Source organism: Schistocerca gregaria, unplaced genomic scaffold (genome assembly GCF_023897955.1).
Source record: "Schistocerca gregaria isolate iqSchGreg1 unplaced genomic scaffold, iqSchGreg1.2 ptg000949l, whole genome shotgun sequence".
NCBI classification, from domain to species: Eukaryota; Metazoa; Arthropoda; class Insecta; order Orthoptera; family Acrididae; genus Schistocerca; species Schistocerca gregaria.
The window spans coordinates 71,780-88,143 of NW_026062302.1; the positions used below are offsets into that span (position 1 = coordinate 71,780).

The 16,364-nt window shown below is 42.7% G+C and overlaps 5 protein-coding genes across 8 annotated transcripts; 2 read left to right on the top strand and 3 right to left on the bottom strand.

Moving 5' to 3' along the window:
• Positions 1-2,140: 2,140 nt before the first annotated feature.
• On the top strand, positions 2,141-3,819 carry LOC126325917 (uncharacterized). Its single transcript, XM_049995410.1, has 2 exons — positions 2,141-2,277; positions 2,355-3,819. The coding sequence occupies exons 1-2, from the start codon at positions 2,258-2,260 to the stop codon at positions 3,817-3,819; spliced, it is 1,485 nt and encodes a 494-aa protein (XP_049851367.1). The 5' UTR covers positions 2,141-2,257.
• Positions 3,818-9,189, bottom strand: LOC126325910 (uncharacterized). Of its 2 annotated transcripts, XM_049995398.1 has the most exons (4): positions 8,990-9,189; positions 8,641-8,926; positions 7,543-8,573; positions 3,818-7,445 (listed from the first exon to the last, which is right to left on the bottom strand). In XM_049995398.1, exons 3-4 carry the CDS (start codon positions 7,732-7,734, stop codon positions 4,398-4,400), a joined length of 3,240 nt encoding a protein of 1,079 aa, XP_049851355.1. In that variant the 5' UTR covers positions 7,735-8,573; positions 8,641-8,926; positions 8,990-9,189; the 3' UTR covers positions 3,818-4,397. The 2 variants fall into 2 exon arrangements, with proteins under 2 accessions (XP_049851355.1, XP_049851357.1); XM_049995400.1 differs by lacking the exons at positions 7,543-8,573; positions 8,641-8,926; positions 8,990-9,189 and having other exon boundaries at positions 3,845-3,996; positions 4,097-4,821; positions 4,891-5,616.
• A 228-nt stretch (positions 9,190-9,417) lies between these two features.
• On the bottom strand, positions 9,418-11,945 carry LOC126325916 (methylthioribulose-1-phosphate dehydratase-like). Of its 2 annotated transcripts, XM_049995409.1 has the most exons (3): positions 11,374-11,606; positions 10,198-11,305; positions 9,437-10,031 (listed from the first exon to the last, which is right to left on the bottom strand). In XM_049995409.1, the coding sequence occupies exons 2-3, from the start codon at positions 10,350-10,352 to the stop codon at positions 9,458-9,460; spliced, it is 729 nt and encodes a 242-aa protein (XP_049851366.1). In that variant the 5' UTR covers positions 10,353-11,305; positions 11,374-11,606; the 3' UTR covers positions 9,437-9,457. The 2 variants fall into 2 exon arrangements, with proteins under 2 accessions (XP_049851365.1, XP_049851366.1); XM_049995408.1 differs by having other exon boundaries at positions 9,418-11,305; positions 11,374-11,945.
• On the top strand, positions 11,913-12,997 carry LOC126325926 (MOB kinase activator-like 1 homolog C). The gene is made up of 4 exons (XM_049995424.1): positions 11,913-12,011; positions 12,216-12,344; positions 12,440-12,495; positions 12,549-12,997. Exons 1-4 carry the CDS (start codon positions 11,983-11,985, stop codon positions 12,995-12,997), a joined length of 663 nt encoding a protein of 220 aa, XP_049851381.1. The 5' UTR covers positions 11,913-11,982.
• On the bottom strand, positions 12,526-15,979 carry LOC126325912 (RING finger protein 10-like). 2 transcript variants are annotated; one of them, XM_049995403.1, is made up of 5 exons: positions 15,963-15,979; positions 15,638-15,688; positions 14,949-15,543; positions 14,801-14,857; positions 12,526-14,660 (listed from the first exon to the last, which is right to left on the bottom strand). In XM_049995403.1, exons 2-5 carry the CDS (start codon positions 15,641-15,643, stop codon positions 14,410-14,412), a joined length of 909 nt encoding a protein of 302 aa, XP_049851360.1. In that variant the 5' UTR covers positions 15,644-15,688; positions 15,963-15,979; the 3' UTR covers positions 12,526-14,409. The 2 variants fall into 2 exon arrangements, with proteins under 2 accessions (XP_049851360.1, XP_049851359.1); XM_049995402.1 differs by having other exon boundaries at positions 12,824-14,660; positions 14,801-15,543.
• Between the last annotated feature and the right edge of the window lie 385 nt (positions 15,980-16,364).

The following is a 16,364-nucleotide window of genomic DNA, read 5'->3' on the forward strand; positions in this document are numbered from 1 at the left end:
CTTTGGCGAAGGAACTACCTATTGGTCGACAGATACTGCTGAGAAAGCGCAGTCGTGTGTACTTAAAGCGGTATTGTTGTTCCGCGCGAGATAGTTGAAGTACAGGCACAAGACGAGAATGGCGAGCTGTTGGGCAGAGAATAAGACGTACGGAAGATAAATGAAAATCGGTTGTTTACTGATGGCCTGAAAAATAGCGATGATGACAGATCCGGCGATGCAGCTAAAAGTGGTTGTGAGGCTAAGAGAGCCGGTACCCTTTAGCTGGTAGGTAGTGATAATTTGCGGCATTGACTGCAAGAAGACGATAGTGATGCCGAGGATGTCGCAGACTTTTTTGATGGTTTTTACAATATTAGATGTGATTGAAAAGAGGTAGATACTACCGAAAGTTATACACAAGAAGAACAGTACTATAACATGGACGATGTGGAGGAGCGCGCGTGTGCTGCTTTGGTGTGGGTCTTTGTCAGAGTAGAAGTAGATTAGGATAAACCTGTGTCGAATAGCGATGTCAAAGGAAAAAATAGGGCATTAGCGTCGGTGGTGTAATTGAAAAATATTTGACTTTTGTCAGGGGTGTGTGCGATCCGCATACATATAGTAATAATTGATACTGTTCAAGAGTAGCTGAAGGAAGCCGATTAGGAATTGAATGCACTTCCAAGCGCCCTTTTTGAAAGCAAAGTCTGTATCAGAAAAGGCAGATTTTCCGGGACACATAACGAAATAGAGCTATAGTTTACAGTTTGACGGCAGCACCCGATGCATTCCCATATATGTATTAGATCGCCTAGCATGACAAATAGGCACCCGAGGAGTCCCACGGCGAAGTAGAAGATACAGACGCCTTCAGTAGATTTTCTAGAGATAATTTTGACAACCTTAGAGTTAGAAATCAGACGGTTAGGGTGCCGTTGTGTACAGAGAGTCAGCGAAAACTTGGTACAGTACTTGCGGAATGAATATGAGGACGATACCTATGATAATGACTGAGCACGGGTTGATTGTTATAGATAAGGTGCTGGTATTTGTAACTCTTTTAAATGTCCGGTTTGCGTACCTAGGCCGAACAAGAACTTGAAGCTGCTTGCTTCATTGAATTGTTCTATGCAGCTGTGCAGATCCATCTGAAGGATGCCCTCTCTTTTCTAAGTGTTTGGAGTGCGTTTTGGCTACTATCTTTGGAGCGGCCCTTGTCCAATAAAGCATTGAGAATGCTTGTGTGCATTAAGATTTTGTACTAAATAATTTGTCATGCGTGCGAAGAGGGCATAAAAAGTGAAAAGACGACAAGTTCGCGAAAACTCATAAATTGACGCAAGCGCATGATCCTCTCTCAGGTACAGAGGGCATGACGGGCAAGGTTTGAGAAGTTATCACAAGACGCAAGGCAGACGCTGAATTTCTGTGTAACATATAAGGAGGATACAGTGAGGCCTTTGCTTCTCAATGCTGACAAGAAAAGCAAGGCAGAGTTCAGACCACGGATTTTTTTGACAGGTATATCAAGCACGTAAATAGGTCTGTTCGTATCTGGTGTTATTAATAGTTTTTTACAATAGTTATTAGCACAGTGTTTGGTTTCATAGCAATTTCACGAATACAATTTGAATTGCACGAGTCCGTTTATTCTCGCCTCGAATAATAAGGGGTTTCAAAGCGACGCAGCACCGTTGCAAAGCGTCTTCACCGCGGCGCATCCCTTCTAGTAGGTAGGAAAGGTGCTGCCGATGGAAGGCAGAGGCGAATCGTTCAAGACGAACCCAGTCCGAATTTCGCGAAGGAGGGTATGGCGCCTCACAGCCGCGCCAGCAAATGGACAGCAGCTCGGGTAACCGACACGCCTTCTTCCAGAAACATTTTTTTTTAGTGCTGGTTTAAACAACCGAGAACTGCGGATGCGAATTATGGTTTGACGGGTCATGTTCGGCTTTTAACGAGAATAAGCCTATGTACCCGTCATACTTCAGAAGGTCCAATTTGGACAAAACAGAACATATCTGAATCTGCATTGCAGATAGGAGCAAGTAAAAAAGGGTCTATCTCGTTTACATGTGACTCAAAACCGAGCAAAAAATGACATGCTTTGAAGCTGTTTTAGGCTATACTAGAATAAGAAAAATTTTTTCTTTAATTTGTTTTCGAGGCTCGTCCATGATTATTACATGAGCACAGTTTTGAACGATGAATATGTCGACAAGATTTGGGTTTTCGTCACCGACCCTCCGAGGATTGACATCAACCTGTTTTCGTTATGGATAGAAGGCCTTTCTGGTGTGTGTGCGCATGTGTAATAGACTTGCCTCAAAAAAAGACTCTCTCTAGGGATTTTCCTCTATATTAATTTTCAGTCCTCTTGATCCCTCACGTATAGAGATTCAGGCTATGAAGTATCTGGGAATCACTCGGCCGCACAAGGCTGAGGACGAATTTTTATCATATTATGTGCGAGATCACTATATGTTGTTCTTCAATCTCATGCACTATCTCGAGAAGCCGTATCAGCTCCAAATGTGTGGCGTAGATGCTCACTCGGATGCGAGCTTGCTGCAGGAGCTCGTCATTAAATACTACAAGTTGGATACAGCGTTTGCTAGAGAGTTGTTCGGGAAACGGCTGCACGATAAAATACACAATTTTAGGGAATTGACAGTTAAAACAGGAATTTTGTGGCGTTCTTATCAACGTCAGTATCAGAATGTGTTGAGAATTTACAAGCGAATTGTAAAATGGCTGATGACTTCAGATGACCAGCTCTCCGATCCGCTGGTCGATATTTCATCCTCGTATCGTGGCAGGTACAGCGAGGAATGGTCGAGACGATATGAAGGGATCAAGATATCTATGGAAGAGGAGGAGGAGAGCGGGGAAAAGAGCTATTCGTCTGCATCCGGAAGCACACCGAAGGCATCTCCGACGGGTGTGCAGCCGTCTCGGTCTCAAAGCCGAGGACTGAATGGTTTGGTGAGGTTAACGCCCCGAAAGACTTTGACACGTTTGTGCGAAGAACTTCAATCGAAGTTTCAACTTCCGATATTGCTCGGTGAGCAATACTTCCGCTTCACCTATGCCTCTTATAACACGTTCGAGTTTAAAAAATATTTCAGCCATCTAGAGTATCAAGACCTTGATGCACTTGTCATGTTCATCATAGAACATTGGGGACTTTTTGACCTAGATTCCGCCACATGCACTTTGTGTACACAGACAGTTAATGCGGATGATTCGATATCGAGTCACAGCAACGAGACCAGTCACCTTTTTCCTAGTTCATCTATTCAAAATGGTATAAGTACCGAAAAAAACACCTTCTCTGCCAAGCCCAATGAAGACACCATGCTGCATCCCAAATGTCTATATACCAATATCTTGGTCATCAATCCCATTTTCTCGTCCGGACTTCGCGACTTGAAGACTTTAATTTTCAATAACAAGGGAGTGCTGGCAGCCTGGAGCGAGCGCGTCAAATCAAAGACGTGCCTGCCAAAGAGGACTCTCCTAGTCGCTTGGGAATCAAAGGTCTCCACCATTCTGAAGGCCATCTTCTCAATCAGTCAATCCACGCAACAACCAAAAGATTACAGAAAACTATTTTTTGAAATCATAAAGAAGATTGTCAATCCTTCTAAAAAAGCCAGACTAACCATGGAACAGCTCAGCATGCTCCTCAAAAATGCAGAGGCTGAAGGACAGGTTCTCATCCAAAATGCGAACTTGCCAGACAAAGAAACAAGACTTTCAAGTGTCTGGAGCGCCTATTTTGCGGGGCTATGCAAATGTGTTTTATATCTGAATAAAAAGAACACAATGGATTGACAAACTTTTTTATTTAACGGTCAATTTGGCTGTTGTTATTAAATAGATCGTATGAGTGAGTAATAACATGTAATTTCATTCTAACATATATACAGGACATGGGTGATGCTATTCTTCTTCTCTTCGCTCGATCTTTTTGTTGACCCAATTGTCCAAGTCTACTGTTCTCTCAAGCTTCTGATGCATTTGTCAGTTTTTTTTTCCGTCCCTAAAACAAATGGGGATGCGACTTGGTGAATTCCCCTACACTAAAATTCTTCACCCTCCAGATACATACTTTGACTTCTGCTTCTAAATCCCATCGATCTATCAAATCTTTTTCTTTAATAGGATGCTGTTTTGTGGTTGTGCTCATGCGGCTTACTTCTATCAGCTCACCCACAATCAAGGCTCCGAGCCCCACTACGATTACCATGGGAATACCAGCTCGGAAAATCGGGCTTCGGGCAGGTCTATTGTAATTTCGAAAAACGGTTTTCATGGAAGAGGGTCTTGTACATTTAAACTAGACATGTTTAAATTTGCCACTATTTTTGTTTTTTTTTTATTTTTTGTATATCACTTCCTTTTTTGAGGTGCTATTCACCTGCCGAATTCACCTTTTTCAATACTGCATCAAACATCATGGGAGACCGTTTCTCGAAGTTTCGTTGCGCTGTTTGATATTCCTTTTCTTCAGTGACCAATCTTATTCTTTTCAGTAGGCTGTTGGCCGCTGTCCGATCGTTGCATTGGGTCGCTCTATCTAGAAGTATTTTCAACGTGCCAAGTTTCGGCTCGGCACTGAGGCATTTCGTCAGCTTTTTGAGCAGATTTATAGTCCTTTCCATGGTACCATCTTCTTGCAGCCCTATCAAAATTTCGAAGTATTCCGGGTGGAGCCGGAATTTCTTGGTGAGCAACTTGATCACAGCGAAAGCCTTCGAATCCTGATTGATTTGCAGGTAGGCCTTGGCGATAGAAAGGTATGTGCTACGAGTGGCCTGACTGGAACTAGTGAGCCTTGAGGCCAGCCGATCGATAGAAGGTAAGTCGTTTGTAGACGCATAGAGTTTTAGAAGATGATCGTACACGTCAGTTGAAATATGTACATATCCTTTTCTCACAATTTCAAGATATTTTTCTACCATTGTTGTGTTTTTTTGTGAGCAAAAGTGGCACAGAATAATAGAGTAGAATTTTGAACTGGAGACAGGATATAAAGTGAATTTTTCGGCTTCTGAAAGTAGTTGGTCTATGGTGATTTGCTGATGCATCAGTTTCTGCTCAAGTATAACTAAGTGAATGAGGGGAGTTGGTTCTACCCTATACGCCTTCATAAGAGAAAAAATGTTTTTCGTTGGTTCCCATTTTTTGGCAGCTGCCTGAGCGCGCACCAAGTAGCAGAAGGCTGTCTCATTTGCTTGAAGGTTGTGCTTAGGGACAAGTTGTAAGACCTCATAGAATGTATCGAGGTCACCAATACGAGCCAGGATGTTCAGGCAGCTCAGAATGTGCTGGTATGTGGGTACGAGTTGTTTGGATTCCATGGTTTCTAACATTTGAAGGATTAGTTTGGAGGTAGAGAGAGGTTCGAGTGGTCCGGCATGTTGAGATAGACTGTCTAGTAAGATAGAGAAGATGTTGTCTGTGAGCTGTACGTGTTCTTCAACTTGGATATGCCTCTTCAAAAGTCTGTAAATACCGTCCATATCGCATGTATTACAATACATTTGAACACCGAGCTGGTATATGGAGGAGGCAGTGGGAATGTGGGTGCGAAAATACGAACTAGTCGAAGAGTACAAGTTCGTAGGTTCGGATTCGTACGGAATGGCTTCAGAAGATTTGCCCGCAAACTTGACTAGCGGGCTGATTTTTTCGTGGAGGTGTTTTGGAATAGGAGACAATAGATGATGTTTTTGGGGAGGAATGAGCATCAAAAGCCCCTCTTCAAATAGATCTGGTCGATCGTACAACGCACAATATTCGATGTACTTAGTCAATTTTTGTGCGGTAATGGCACAGTTGTGCCGTATCAGAGCTAATAGGATATTTCTCGCGCGGCTCAGGTGTCCAAATTTGGCTAGAAAGATCATTGATTTATTCCAGTGAGCTGCCATATAATTGCTGTACCCTTTATGCTCGTCTAACTCGAAGAGCTCATACACAGGTTCAGCCATTTTGTTGTACTGAAAAAACAAAGATAAGTCTTTCGAGAGTCCACTTGACACGTCTTTTTTTAGAAGATAAGGGACGAACTGCTTAGCCATGTCGAACCGTTTGAGGCATAGCATAGCTACTAGAACGTGAGTGAGACAACCCACCCAGAACGTGGGATGTGGCTCTAGAGTTTGCTGATTGGCAGCACCATACTTCAAGTACTGAGAGATGGTCAATTCCCATTCTTCCCTCCTGGAGAGACAGGAAAAAAGCTGCGCTAGGATTGAATTTTTTCGTTGTTCATAGGCAATTTGGTTTCCTGTGTGTTTGCGTGCCCTGTCAAGTAGGTAGTCTACCATTTCAAGACAGTGTTCTTTGCAAAGCGAATCCGAAAAGCAAATGTACAGATTCATCAATGTGTAATAGTCTACTTTATCGAGCCTCGTCCTGCATTTGATCCATAACGGCTGTATGGAATTGAGCATAGCATCGTGTGTGTGTTGGTTGTGTGGTACAAAGCTGGGAGGCTTTCCTCGATTCATCGAAGCTCTCAGTCGGAGCTTCTGCCTAGGAAATATCGGTGGTATTGCGCGAAGGCACAGCAAGATTAGACAGACTTCTGCTTCGACCCAGGGAGACACTTGGCACTTGCTCAGAGCATGACGCATAGTACAAGAAATGTTGTTCAGAGCGACCAATAATCCGCCTTTGGTGAACGAGCATTCTGCAGCTACCCTCCTATCACCTGCCCGCATCATTGTGCTACGGACAATCTCGTTTTTGTTCTGCTGGTGCAAATCGTGTTCCACGGTGCAATAACGAATCCAAAGGCTATTGTAAACGTAGTTGAACTCGTTGCTATGTGCCAAAATAGAGTCAAACAATTCAACCAGTAAATTTGGCTTTACCACACGAAGCAAAATCATGCCAATTCTTAATATCAATGCAATAGATTGTGAGGAAAGATAAGGTACCACTTTAGCGCCTGAAAATACTTCTTCATAATAATATTGTTTAAAACAAGAAATATTATATTGATAAGAAGCTACAGACGGCGCATGATTCGGACGTCGACTAACGTAAACCAACTTTCTTCCTTTAGTGAGATGATCAATGACCTCATTAACTCGACTCTCCATTTCTTCAAATTTATGTGACAATATTCCAAAGTCTAAATAATTGTACCATTTCTCAAGCTCCAAATCAACCTCGTCACCGTTTTTATCAGCCATTTTGAACTTTGAAAAATCAACGTCTTCACAAGACAGACCAGACTGCATCTCATGCTCTGTCGATTGTGACAATTCACAATCTTCAACTTCGCCTTCTGCTATAGCACAGCTCATTTCTAATTGTACGTCGCATTCTGTTCCTTTGCAACCTATCTCTTGTATCGCACCACCCCTCTGTAATACATTTGATGCCCCTTCGAGTAAACTCACTTCTCCAGCCTCAATTTCTCTCCTGTGGTGCTCGCAAAAAGACTAGAGTTTCAAGACAGATCAGTGTGTACATGCATACGTCTCTAAAAAAATTTTGCGCAATAAATCCGCCAGGTACGCCTGCATCTCGTCCACGTACCCTTTTCCCTGCTGGATTACATTTTAACGATTGGTTCCTCATTCTAGACGTAGGCGGTCTGCAACAACTCCATCTCGGTCGACAAAAGGCTCGATTGGCCATTTGAAGACCGAATTTGTTTCGCATATTTCTCAAGCTCTCGCTGCGGCCATTAGCACTTTTCCTGAAGGCGCATCGTAGTGTACACAGCATGCCGATGACCCCTCTTGTAGATCAGCTCGGCCAAGAAACCAACCTCTTTACCAGCTTCTCATCGGTCTAAGAGAATGTTTGCCGTTTTATACATAATATATATATATATATTTTTTTTTGATACAGCAGCTTCGGCCGAATCAAGTCTTCTTTTTTTGGCTTCGTTTCGAATGAGGAGTGTTTCAATTGTCTCGCAGCAGCTTGTACTTTCTTTTGTTGGTCGACTCTACTTCTCGAAGCACAGACACCTCTAACACAAACCTTCCCTAACAAAGCGTAAAACAGATCTCATCCGCAGCCGTCTCTCGTTTCGTCGACCACCTCATCGCGGTGTGCTCGCCATAGCTAATACTATTTTGGTTTTGGAACGATTTTCATAAACAGATATGTGAAAATAAAAGCTATCATGGCAAACAGGATAATCATCCAATATGTCCACATAGAAGTGCGTTGATACCGAATCAAGCCTCCGAGTGTAGATGATGCCTTCCCAGACAAAAATGTGTTGGTGTCAATCTTTGCGCGCATTTCGTTCCACCTTTCTGAATCGACTGAAAGTCTATGCCTCACAGACGAAGCAGATTCCTTGATCGATAATGCTAACTCAACCAATTCATCGCTAATCTCTTCTTGAACCCGTCTATCTTTTAACAGTAAATGATCGATGCTGGTTGAACTCTCTGTCGCGTCCTTCTGTCTAGAAGCCTGAAGAGAATCCCTGTCATCTCCTGATCGATTTTCGGTCGAAACAATTTTTTTCTTGGAAATCGAAGAATTTACGGCAGCGCCTTCGACCTCACGTCCTATCCTAAGACGACTTATCTTCGACTCTTCTGATCCTAAATTCGAAATCATGTATCAGCTATACGTATTATCAAGAGGCTCATAGCGCTTTTCTTCTCATACCTCGCTGTTCATCTGTCGCTTTTCTTACTGTTAGCTCATCATCGGCGCCTGCATCTATCAAAACCCTTCTAGCAGGTTTACCCTTGTAAAGGGTATCAAGCGCACGTTCTTGTCCTTTTGTTTGATCATACGCAGTTTTAGAATTCAAAAACTTCAACACACTATCTGAAGCTACCCCCTCGATACGATTGGATTCTTCCGGAAGGCAAGGAATGAGCGTTTCAATCTGTTCTAGTGATTCGATTCTCTTCCGACACTCTTTCAGCCACTCAGCAGAAAGTGATACCTTTTTCAGAAAAAAGTCAGCGCACCATGTCAGATTGACAGGTTACCTTATACACAAGTGTACATCATCATCTTTTCTCTTCGAACGTGCATCGAAGTCGTTCCCTTCCACAGTGCCAGAGTTACATTCTCTCTCCTGGTGTAGTTGATTCCATTGGGTATTTAGCTCGTTCAAGTACTTTGCGCGATATGGTGTCAGTCAGCCTCTTATTGGTGATCTGTTTTTAAACGCAGGAAAAAAAAATCTACTATTCTGAATTTGCTCATGTAAATGCGCAACAACGACCCATTTTTATCTTCAACGATGAGCGTAGAATGGTCGGTTAGTGTAGCAAGCTGCTTTATAGAAGACGCAAAATTTTCAGTGGACCTCAACATCCGCTTAAAATTGATAACTTTGCTTTTCACACCCATGAGGCTCAGAAGATATGAGCAAAGCCAAAGAAGAAAGGCGAGCTCTTAAGCAAAAAATAATGGCGAATTTTCAAAATATTTTAACGTCACCAACAATTGTGTTTCTAAATGAATTCTTTTACAAGGACACACCTTTGTACGGTGAATCAGCTGGCACTTTACTAGGGTCCAATCCAGATTGATGCATCATAATGGCTATTTCAAATAAGTAATCGTAGCACTCGCACATGGTTTTCGCTAATTCCCATGTTTGCCCCCATACATACACCCCATGCCGGCGTACAAGAACTGCATTTGAATCAGGATATTGATTCATTGCATCGGCCATTTGGTCTTTCAAGTCTTTTTCGTGTGGGGTATTCTCTATAATTGGTACGACTAGCATATCGTAGTAAGCAAAATTGGTAGTATTTGCCCCGCGTTTGATTCCCTTGATCATTTCTTGGTGAGTGATTCTAAACTCCTTTTGACAGATGAGTGTTGCCATAACAGCATGTTTCGAGTGTGTATGAATGACAGCACCTGCATTTCTCATCGTATAGGCGTTGAAAAACAAAGGTGTACACTGACTTGGCTTCAACTGCAGATTTTTCGGACAAGATATCAAGACATGTTCCGTAGAATAAACGAAGAGATCTTCTGGTTGAATCCTTTCTTTTTGCACGCCACTAGGCGCAATATAAATACGTTCTCTAAAAATCTCGCTCGAGTTATATTTCTGTTTTGATATACAACGACATTTGTGTTCAATGAATGCATTTCAGAATTAATTGTGCCACAATGCCGGGGATGTATACAAAAGTATGATCACCCTACTTGCATTCCAATGCATGCTTATCATTTCCGTTTGTCACATACCCTTGACGAATGCTGATTCCGCCTCCCGTTCCCGTCACCCATCCTTGGTGATACATCAGCCTGCATAGCTCTGGTATCAATATGCGCGGCAATTCCTCCTCACTCTCGTGAAAGACAAGGCTATTGCCGCACTCGCCGGCGACAGTATGGGACATCAAAAAGACAGCTTTGACCAGAGCGGTACAATTTTTTTTATTTTTTGTGCCGCTGTTCGTCTATCATTTGTATATGAACATATTCTTCAAAAAGCGAGTTTGTACTGGATGTACAATTTCTTTCACATGTATATATGACCACTGTTCCGAAATTCAGATTGACTGCCATATCTTCATGCGCAGGTTTTAGCGCCACAATAAGTCCAGGTACAAGTTGAAGTTCAAAAACTCGCCTTGAACCACAGTACTTGCAGCAAGGAATTGGCTTTGGTATTTGTTTCTCACAGCACCATAGGGGTTCATAGCCTCTCCAATATCTTAGGCATTGCTCTGGTGCCCTTTGCAAACGCTTCTGAAATCGATGAAAGGGTTTGTCGGATTTTTTGAAAGATGACTCATAAACTTCACCGGCCCACGAGCCGGGTTTGTCATAATCGGTAAGGTCGTATTTTTTAAGAATGTCCTTTTGCTTGAACTCAAACTCTTCGCGACTGGGCTCTCTGTCAAATTCAAGATAAAGTTGCAAAAACTCACAATTGCGTTTTGCTGCTTGACTGTTATTATCGGAGACCATATTTTTAGGGACTGAAAGTAAGTCTTGAGTTTCTGCATCTGAATTCTCGATTTTATCTGAGTCATTATTAGTATGGGCGTTTTTGGAATTTAGGGGCACTTGCTGACTTTCCAATTTGTGCAAATCGAAAGAAGTATCGGCCGAAATAGGTTGAAGGGGGGGGTCAAGTGTCAGCTCGTCTATTGGAATACTTGTATCGTCTTCGTGATGAGCTAAATTCTCGTTCTGAGAGGTATTCCAATTTGGTGCAGCGAACAAATTGGCAATTGAGTGCGTTTTTTGAACTGTATGAAAATGTAGAGAATTGGATACAGAAATCGGACGCTGATGATTTTTTGGATTGTCTGAGCAAAGAGGTTGGTAGCGATAGGCTGCCCAGCTTAGATGTGTAAAATTAAGGTGAGTCTAGTGGTACAAAAATTCGGTGAATTATAAAAATTCACATACATTCCTTTCCCTTTTTCACAGCACTCTTGCTTATTACAGGCAAACACAAGCAAAGTCCTAAGTTGATCATCGTCCGCGCCTTGAGGGTGATTTATGTGTGGAAGGAAACCTGGATTTTTGCCAAGTGCGGCTGACACCGATGAGGGTGATGTGGCTGGACACAAACTTTCCGGTGCATGCACTTGCACGACAAGGGTCAAGTCCTGACCGCAAGAAATGCATTTTTTGATTGGGCAGTTACACACGCGAGACAGATCATGAGCAGGGGTTTGCGGAAAAATACTTTCGTTAGCAGTGAAAATTTGTTTTTCACCCTTCTGCGAGCATAGGCCATGTTCCGCTTTATTCTTTAGCGAGGAGTCCAGATTCTCTTGCGTCGAACGGTAGATTCCGTGAGCCTGTCCACCGATTTTTGAAATATACATAGAGTCCTCGTCATCATTTTGAAAATGTTCTCCAGAAAAACCCAAATACATCGTATCATCAGGTTTCAGAAGTGAAATAAACTTTTTTGATAACAAATTTTTTTTGATTCTTCTAGTTCTTATTGTTTTTGTTTGCTTGCATTCCATACTTTCTAGCCAGTGTACGATATCCGGACCCTATACTATGCCATTCTGGGATGGTCCTAATCCATTGTATGTAGTCTCCCAATTCAATCTCTCAGGTGTGCGCCAAACTCTATATCTCTTTTCAGAGTTTGGTACATATTGCTTGGCGTACAAGCACGCATTCTGGTCTCTTGTAGCTATCGTCGCACTAGAAGTGCGCCAGTCACGTCGAGGGTGAATGAGAAGAAGGATAACCCACATTCGCGTTGGCTGTTTCTAACTTTATCTTAGTGGCAAAAAAAAGCCTCCTGTGACTCTGAAATTGAACAAGCGCCGTCATAAATATGACTCCGTTCAAGCACACTTGAAGAACATGCTTAAGGGAGAGCTGCTCCGAGTTGGAGACGATGCAAACATGCGGTATGCCAAAAATTAGAAAGTTGTTATTGCAGTGACTTGACCCCGATCAAGAGAATTAGTAATACGTATTTGCTGACGTGTTTCCTCCCGTTAAGTGAAGCGGTGCAATTGAAGGAAGGCGTTGTCTTAGAAGAATGGCTTTCTATGAATGGTATGAAAACTGATGAGGTGAGATGAAATTTACACTAACTTTTTTTTTATTAGTCATAGAAGCGCACAACACTCTTCTTCTTATATATGGGTTCATCTGTGAAGATTGTACGAAGGAGACATGCCCGATAATGAACGCCGGAAACAAATACCACTACCTTTGGCCAAATGAGAAGGAGGGTAAGGCGGAGTCCTTGAGCGCCCCAGTCTACATCGAAAAGCTTTTCGGTTGGGTCGCATCACAAATAGACGATGAATCTGTCTTCGCGACAAATGGTGTCTATTCAAAGGCGTTTATCCCAACGGTGAAAAAAATTGTCTCAAGAATGTTTCGCGTTTACGCTCATATATATTATGAACATTTGGATGCCATTAGGTCCAATAACGCAAGGCAGCATTTGGATAAATGTTTCAGGCTTTTTTACTACTTTGTCGACACGTTCAAGCTCATATCAGAAAAGGAACTCGTTCCACTTCAGCCGCTCATAGATCAGCTAAGCTGAGGAGAAGACGTACAGCCCTCTTCTCTGGCCCAAATGTGTCCTCCTCAACGCATTTCACAATTTTTTTTCTCTGGAGAAAAGCATTCGTGCAGCTGTGCGATATATATGTGTACACACCTTGTATTAGAAAGCGTTCTATATTTGTTCCATACACATTTTGTACAGAAAATGAATCCCCCGTTGTCAGCAGTGCCTACATTATACTATGTATGCAAGAGCACATTTTCTTCTCTGGTCATCTCCTCATGCGTGACGTATCTCATACGTGCTTCATATCCTTACTTGGCCTTCAGAATTAGGTTTTTGACAGACAGCCTCGTAGAACGATTTCCCATGAAAGACGCCTGTATGGCTTACGCCCTCAGATGGTGGAGTTCGACTCCCGAGAGTTTTGGAGAGTGCCGGGAACGCCTCTTCCGTAACGGAGAGTCTGTTGGCTGATATAATGGGACCCGGACCGACTTTGATCCAGTCGCTGTCGTAATTGACGGGTACCGTGGTTTTCTTAGAAGATGATATTTCTGGAAAAGATTCGGATTCTATTGAAGGGGGATCATAGTCTTCCAGATAGGCTATGCTTGTAGAATTTGCATAGGAGATAGGCGAACGGACTTGTTGTCTTCGACGGTTCAACCGCTCTTGTCGAGCTTTTTTTTTTTGAAAATTTCTCTTCTCTTCATTAAACCCTGTTAAATTATCATCTTTCAAGACGGAATCCATTTCTATCAGTGCGAACTTGACGACGCAATTAGATGGGAGGTGCCATAGATAGCCGTTCTTTCCGTAAAACTGGTAGTGCGTTTCTATGTCGACGACCCTCCCCTCAACTTTGACAGGAAGACTTTCTTTCTTCTCGTATTCCTTATAAAGCCACGAAAGACACATTTTGTGCAAAAAAATATACTGTCCATCATCGCACTGGTAGAAGAAATGATACGGCTTCTCTTCCTCAGTTTTAGCATGGGAAACATCAACTTGGTTTAAAGAGCAGGAGGGCAGCTGCTTGAAACGGTGCTTTGTACTGCTACTCGCGGTTTTCGAAGGATCGTCCGAGCTATGCTGGGTCAAAAGACGAAATGCTTCTTTGGCCATCACGTAATACGGTATGACACCATCGTCACTCGAGGCTTCCATTTCTCTGATGGCTCTATCTATGTTCTGTCCCTCTTCTTCTAGCAAACTGGCCAAATCCTTATCTGTCAACATCACCCGATTGAAGACAGAATCCTCTTCCTCCCATAATGGTAGGGAGTTCGGTGCATCTGTCTGGTGCGCTCCCTGATCCACTTTGTACACCCTCGTATTTCGAGATGCTCTCTTCAGCAGTTGAAACGTGATGGTGTCTCCAGGCGCGTAGTTCCTGACTCTCACCAACAACACCGGACGAAGGTCACGCAAAGGAATCGACTCCATCACACATACAGGACATGACCTCTCTCTCGAATCTTCGTGAAACGTGAAATAATGAAAAAGACAAGAGCAACAAAACATGTGGCCACATCGAGAAACGTTTGGGAATACTGGCATCGATAAGCAGATGTAGCAAGTGGGTTCTTCTGTGTATGAAAGGACTGCCAATAAAATAGAATCCCACGGTATATTGGCATCTGGATTCGATAAGTTGTTCTTGACATCCTTGCTGTTTGAAACGATGAGTCGGTATCTGAAACGGACCCAATAGGTTAATGGAGTGCGCGTAGCTTTCCCCTCAGGCACTTGCACCTGTGAAGCCAGAAAAAAACGCACGACAAAGGGGCGTGAAAAAAATATCACACTTGCGTACACAAAACTAATTTTACGCACCTTGACTGAACATATCTTTCCTTCCTTTGGGTTTGTTTTCTGCGTGTTCTGTACTGACTAGACAGGTGCTCTGGATTAAAATCATATTTGCCACTCGACCGGAAGTGATAGTCAAAAAGAAACTCAATTGGGCGTATCGATTTCTTACCGTGCTGCCGCTGATGCGAAGATCCCAAATGAGCGGTCAAACTTGCTGTACCCTGCGATAATTCGGCGGATTTATGCGTCGAGGTATCTGCACACTTTGCTTGTCGCGAAGCTCGATGATCCAGACGGTTGGCAGAACGGTTCGTACACACGTCTTTTTTGGTGTGTGTATTTGTATAGACGGTCTGACTAGCGTGACTTGAACTATTCTCAGACGCACGGCGACCATAATAAGTATCACCGGACTGAGGCCTGGTATTGGCATTCAGAAAGGTACCACCCTCATTAACTGTCGATGTGGTCGATTCTTTGTGACGAGTTTTCTTTACGCGGTACTTCGCCGCTTTAACAACCCTTTCTTCTTTGCAGCCACCATCGACTACGCGACCACCCCTATTATATTCAATGTCTGGAAGATGAATTGTTCGTGATACAACGTGCTTTTCATCATCTGGAACATTTGATTCATATTCATCCGCAACAGCACGACAGACAGCACTATTCTCTTCCATAGCGCCGAAACATGGTGGGCACCATTCAATCGTGTGATGCTTTGCTACCGAGCCTTCAGCGAAAGATTTAACTTCTTTTTTAGACTAGAACAATAACTGTTCTCAGCTATTTCTGCGTAAACATGGTTTTACGTTTTTTTTGTGTGAAGCAGATATTAAAATTTTCGATCTTTCTTACCATCATCTCAAAGTGCGGTTGAAGGCAAGAATGTGGGATGACACAAGAATTCTATTCCGACCTTATGTTAGATGAACAGCCTTACCCGTGGCTGAAGAATTGGCCACCCAAAAATTTCTCCTTTTTTTTTCAAGCGCAAAAAAATAGATTTTGTGTGTGCTGTAAGAATCTCCTCGAGGGAAAAGCTGTATGACAAAATGTGTTGGGAGATTGTGTGAATAAGGAGCGTGGATGACAGACGACCACTTGTATCGCTGCCTTGACAGCTCCTTCTAGAGAGGTATTTTGCGTCCAAGGGGTTGGGGCTGTTTGAATGTATGCGTACGCGAATTGTGACTTGCATAAAATTCAAAGCAAAGCGTATAGGCGTAGATCGCCCATCACAAAGTCATAATAAGTAAACAATACAATGTATATGAATGCCTAACATTTTTACGTAAATCTACAGTGACAAGAGTAGTATTAATTTCTGGATCCTAAAACCAACCTACGAAGGCGCGACATTTGTTTAGAGAGGCCTTCCCTATAAGAAGAGACTGTATTATCGTCCGTCGGTGAATTGGCTTCATTGATATTATTCAATTCTTTGTATGTGTTGACACGACATAAGAGATCTTTTGTCCACATATCGAGGTCTTCTTTGTTATTGCAACAGAATTCATATGACTTAGATCGGCTAACAATAGTGAACAAGAATCTACTTGATTCCGAATCAGGTTCGGACTCG

What these genes read in the sequence shown, in the direction of transcription:
- LOC126325917 (XM_049995410.1), top strand. Translation starts at nt 2,258, where the DNA reads ATGGATAGAAGGCCTTTCTG. An exon ending in ATGGATAGAAGGCCTTTCTG is followed by an intron (nt 2,278 to 2,354) that starts GTGTGTGTGCGC and finishes ATTAATTTTCAG; the next exon opens with TCCTCTTGATCCCTCACGTA.
- LOC126325910 (XM_049995398.1), bottom strand. Translation starts at nt 7,734, where the DNA reads ATGCTGTGTACACTACGATGCGCCTTCAGGAAAAGTGCTAATGGCCGC. An exon ending in GTAATCCAGCAGGGAAAAGG is followed by an intron (nt 7,446 to 7,542) that starts GTACGTGGACGA and finishes TTGAAACTCTAG; the next exon opens with TCTTTTTGCGAGCACCACAG.
- LOC126325916 (XM_049995408.1), bottom strand. Translation starts at nt 11,945, where the DNA reads ATGGAATGCAAGCAAACAAAAACAATAAGAACTAGAAGAATCAAAAAA. An exon ending in TGTGAAAAAGGGAAAGGAAT is followed by an intron (nt 11,306 to 11,373) that starts GTATGTGAATTT and finishes TACACATCTAAG; the next exon opens with CTGGGCAGCCTATCGCTACC.
- LOC126325926 (XM_049995424.1), top strand. Translation starts at nt 11,983, where the DNA reads ATGCCATTCTGGGATGGTCCTAATCCATT. An exon ending in TGGGATGGTCCTAATCCATT is followed by an intron (nt 12,012 to 12,215) that starts GTATGTAGTCTC and finishes ACTTTATCTTAG; the next exon opens with TGGCAAAAAAAAGCCTCCTG. An exon ending in AGAATGGCTTTCTATGAATG is followed by an intron (nt 12,496 to 12,548) that starts GTATGAAAACTG and finishes TTTTTTTATTAG; the next exon opens with TCATAGAAGCGCACAACACT.
- LOC126325912 (XM_049995402.1), bottom strand. An exon ending in GAAAGATATGTTCAGTCAAG is followed by an intron (nt 14,661 to 14,800) that starts GTGCGTAAAATT and finishes GGTCCGTTTCAG; the next exon opens with ATACCGACTCATCGTTTCAA.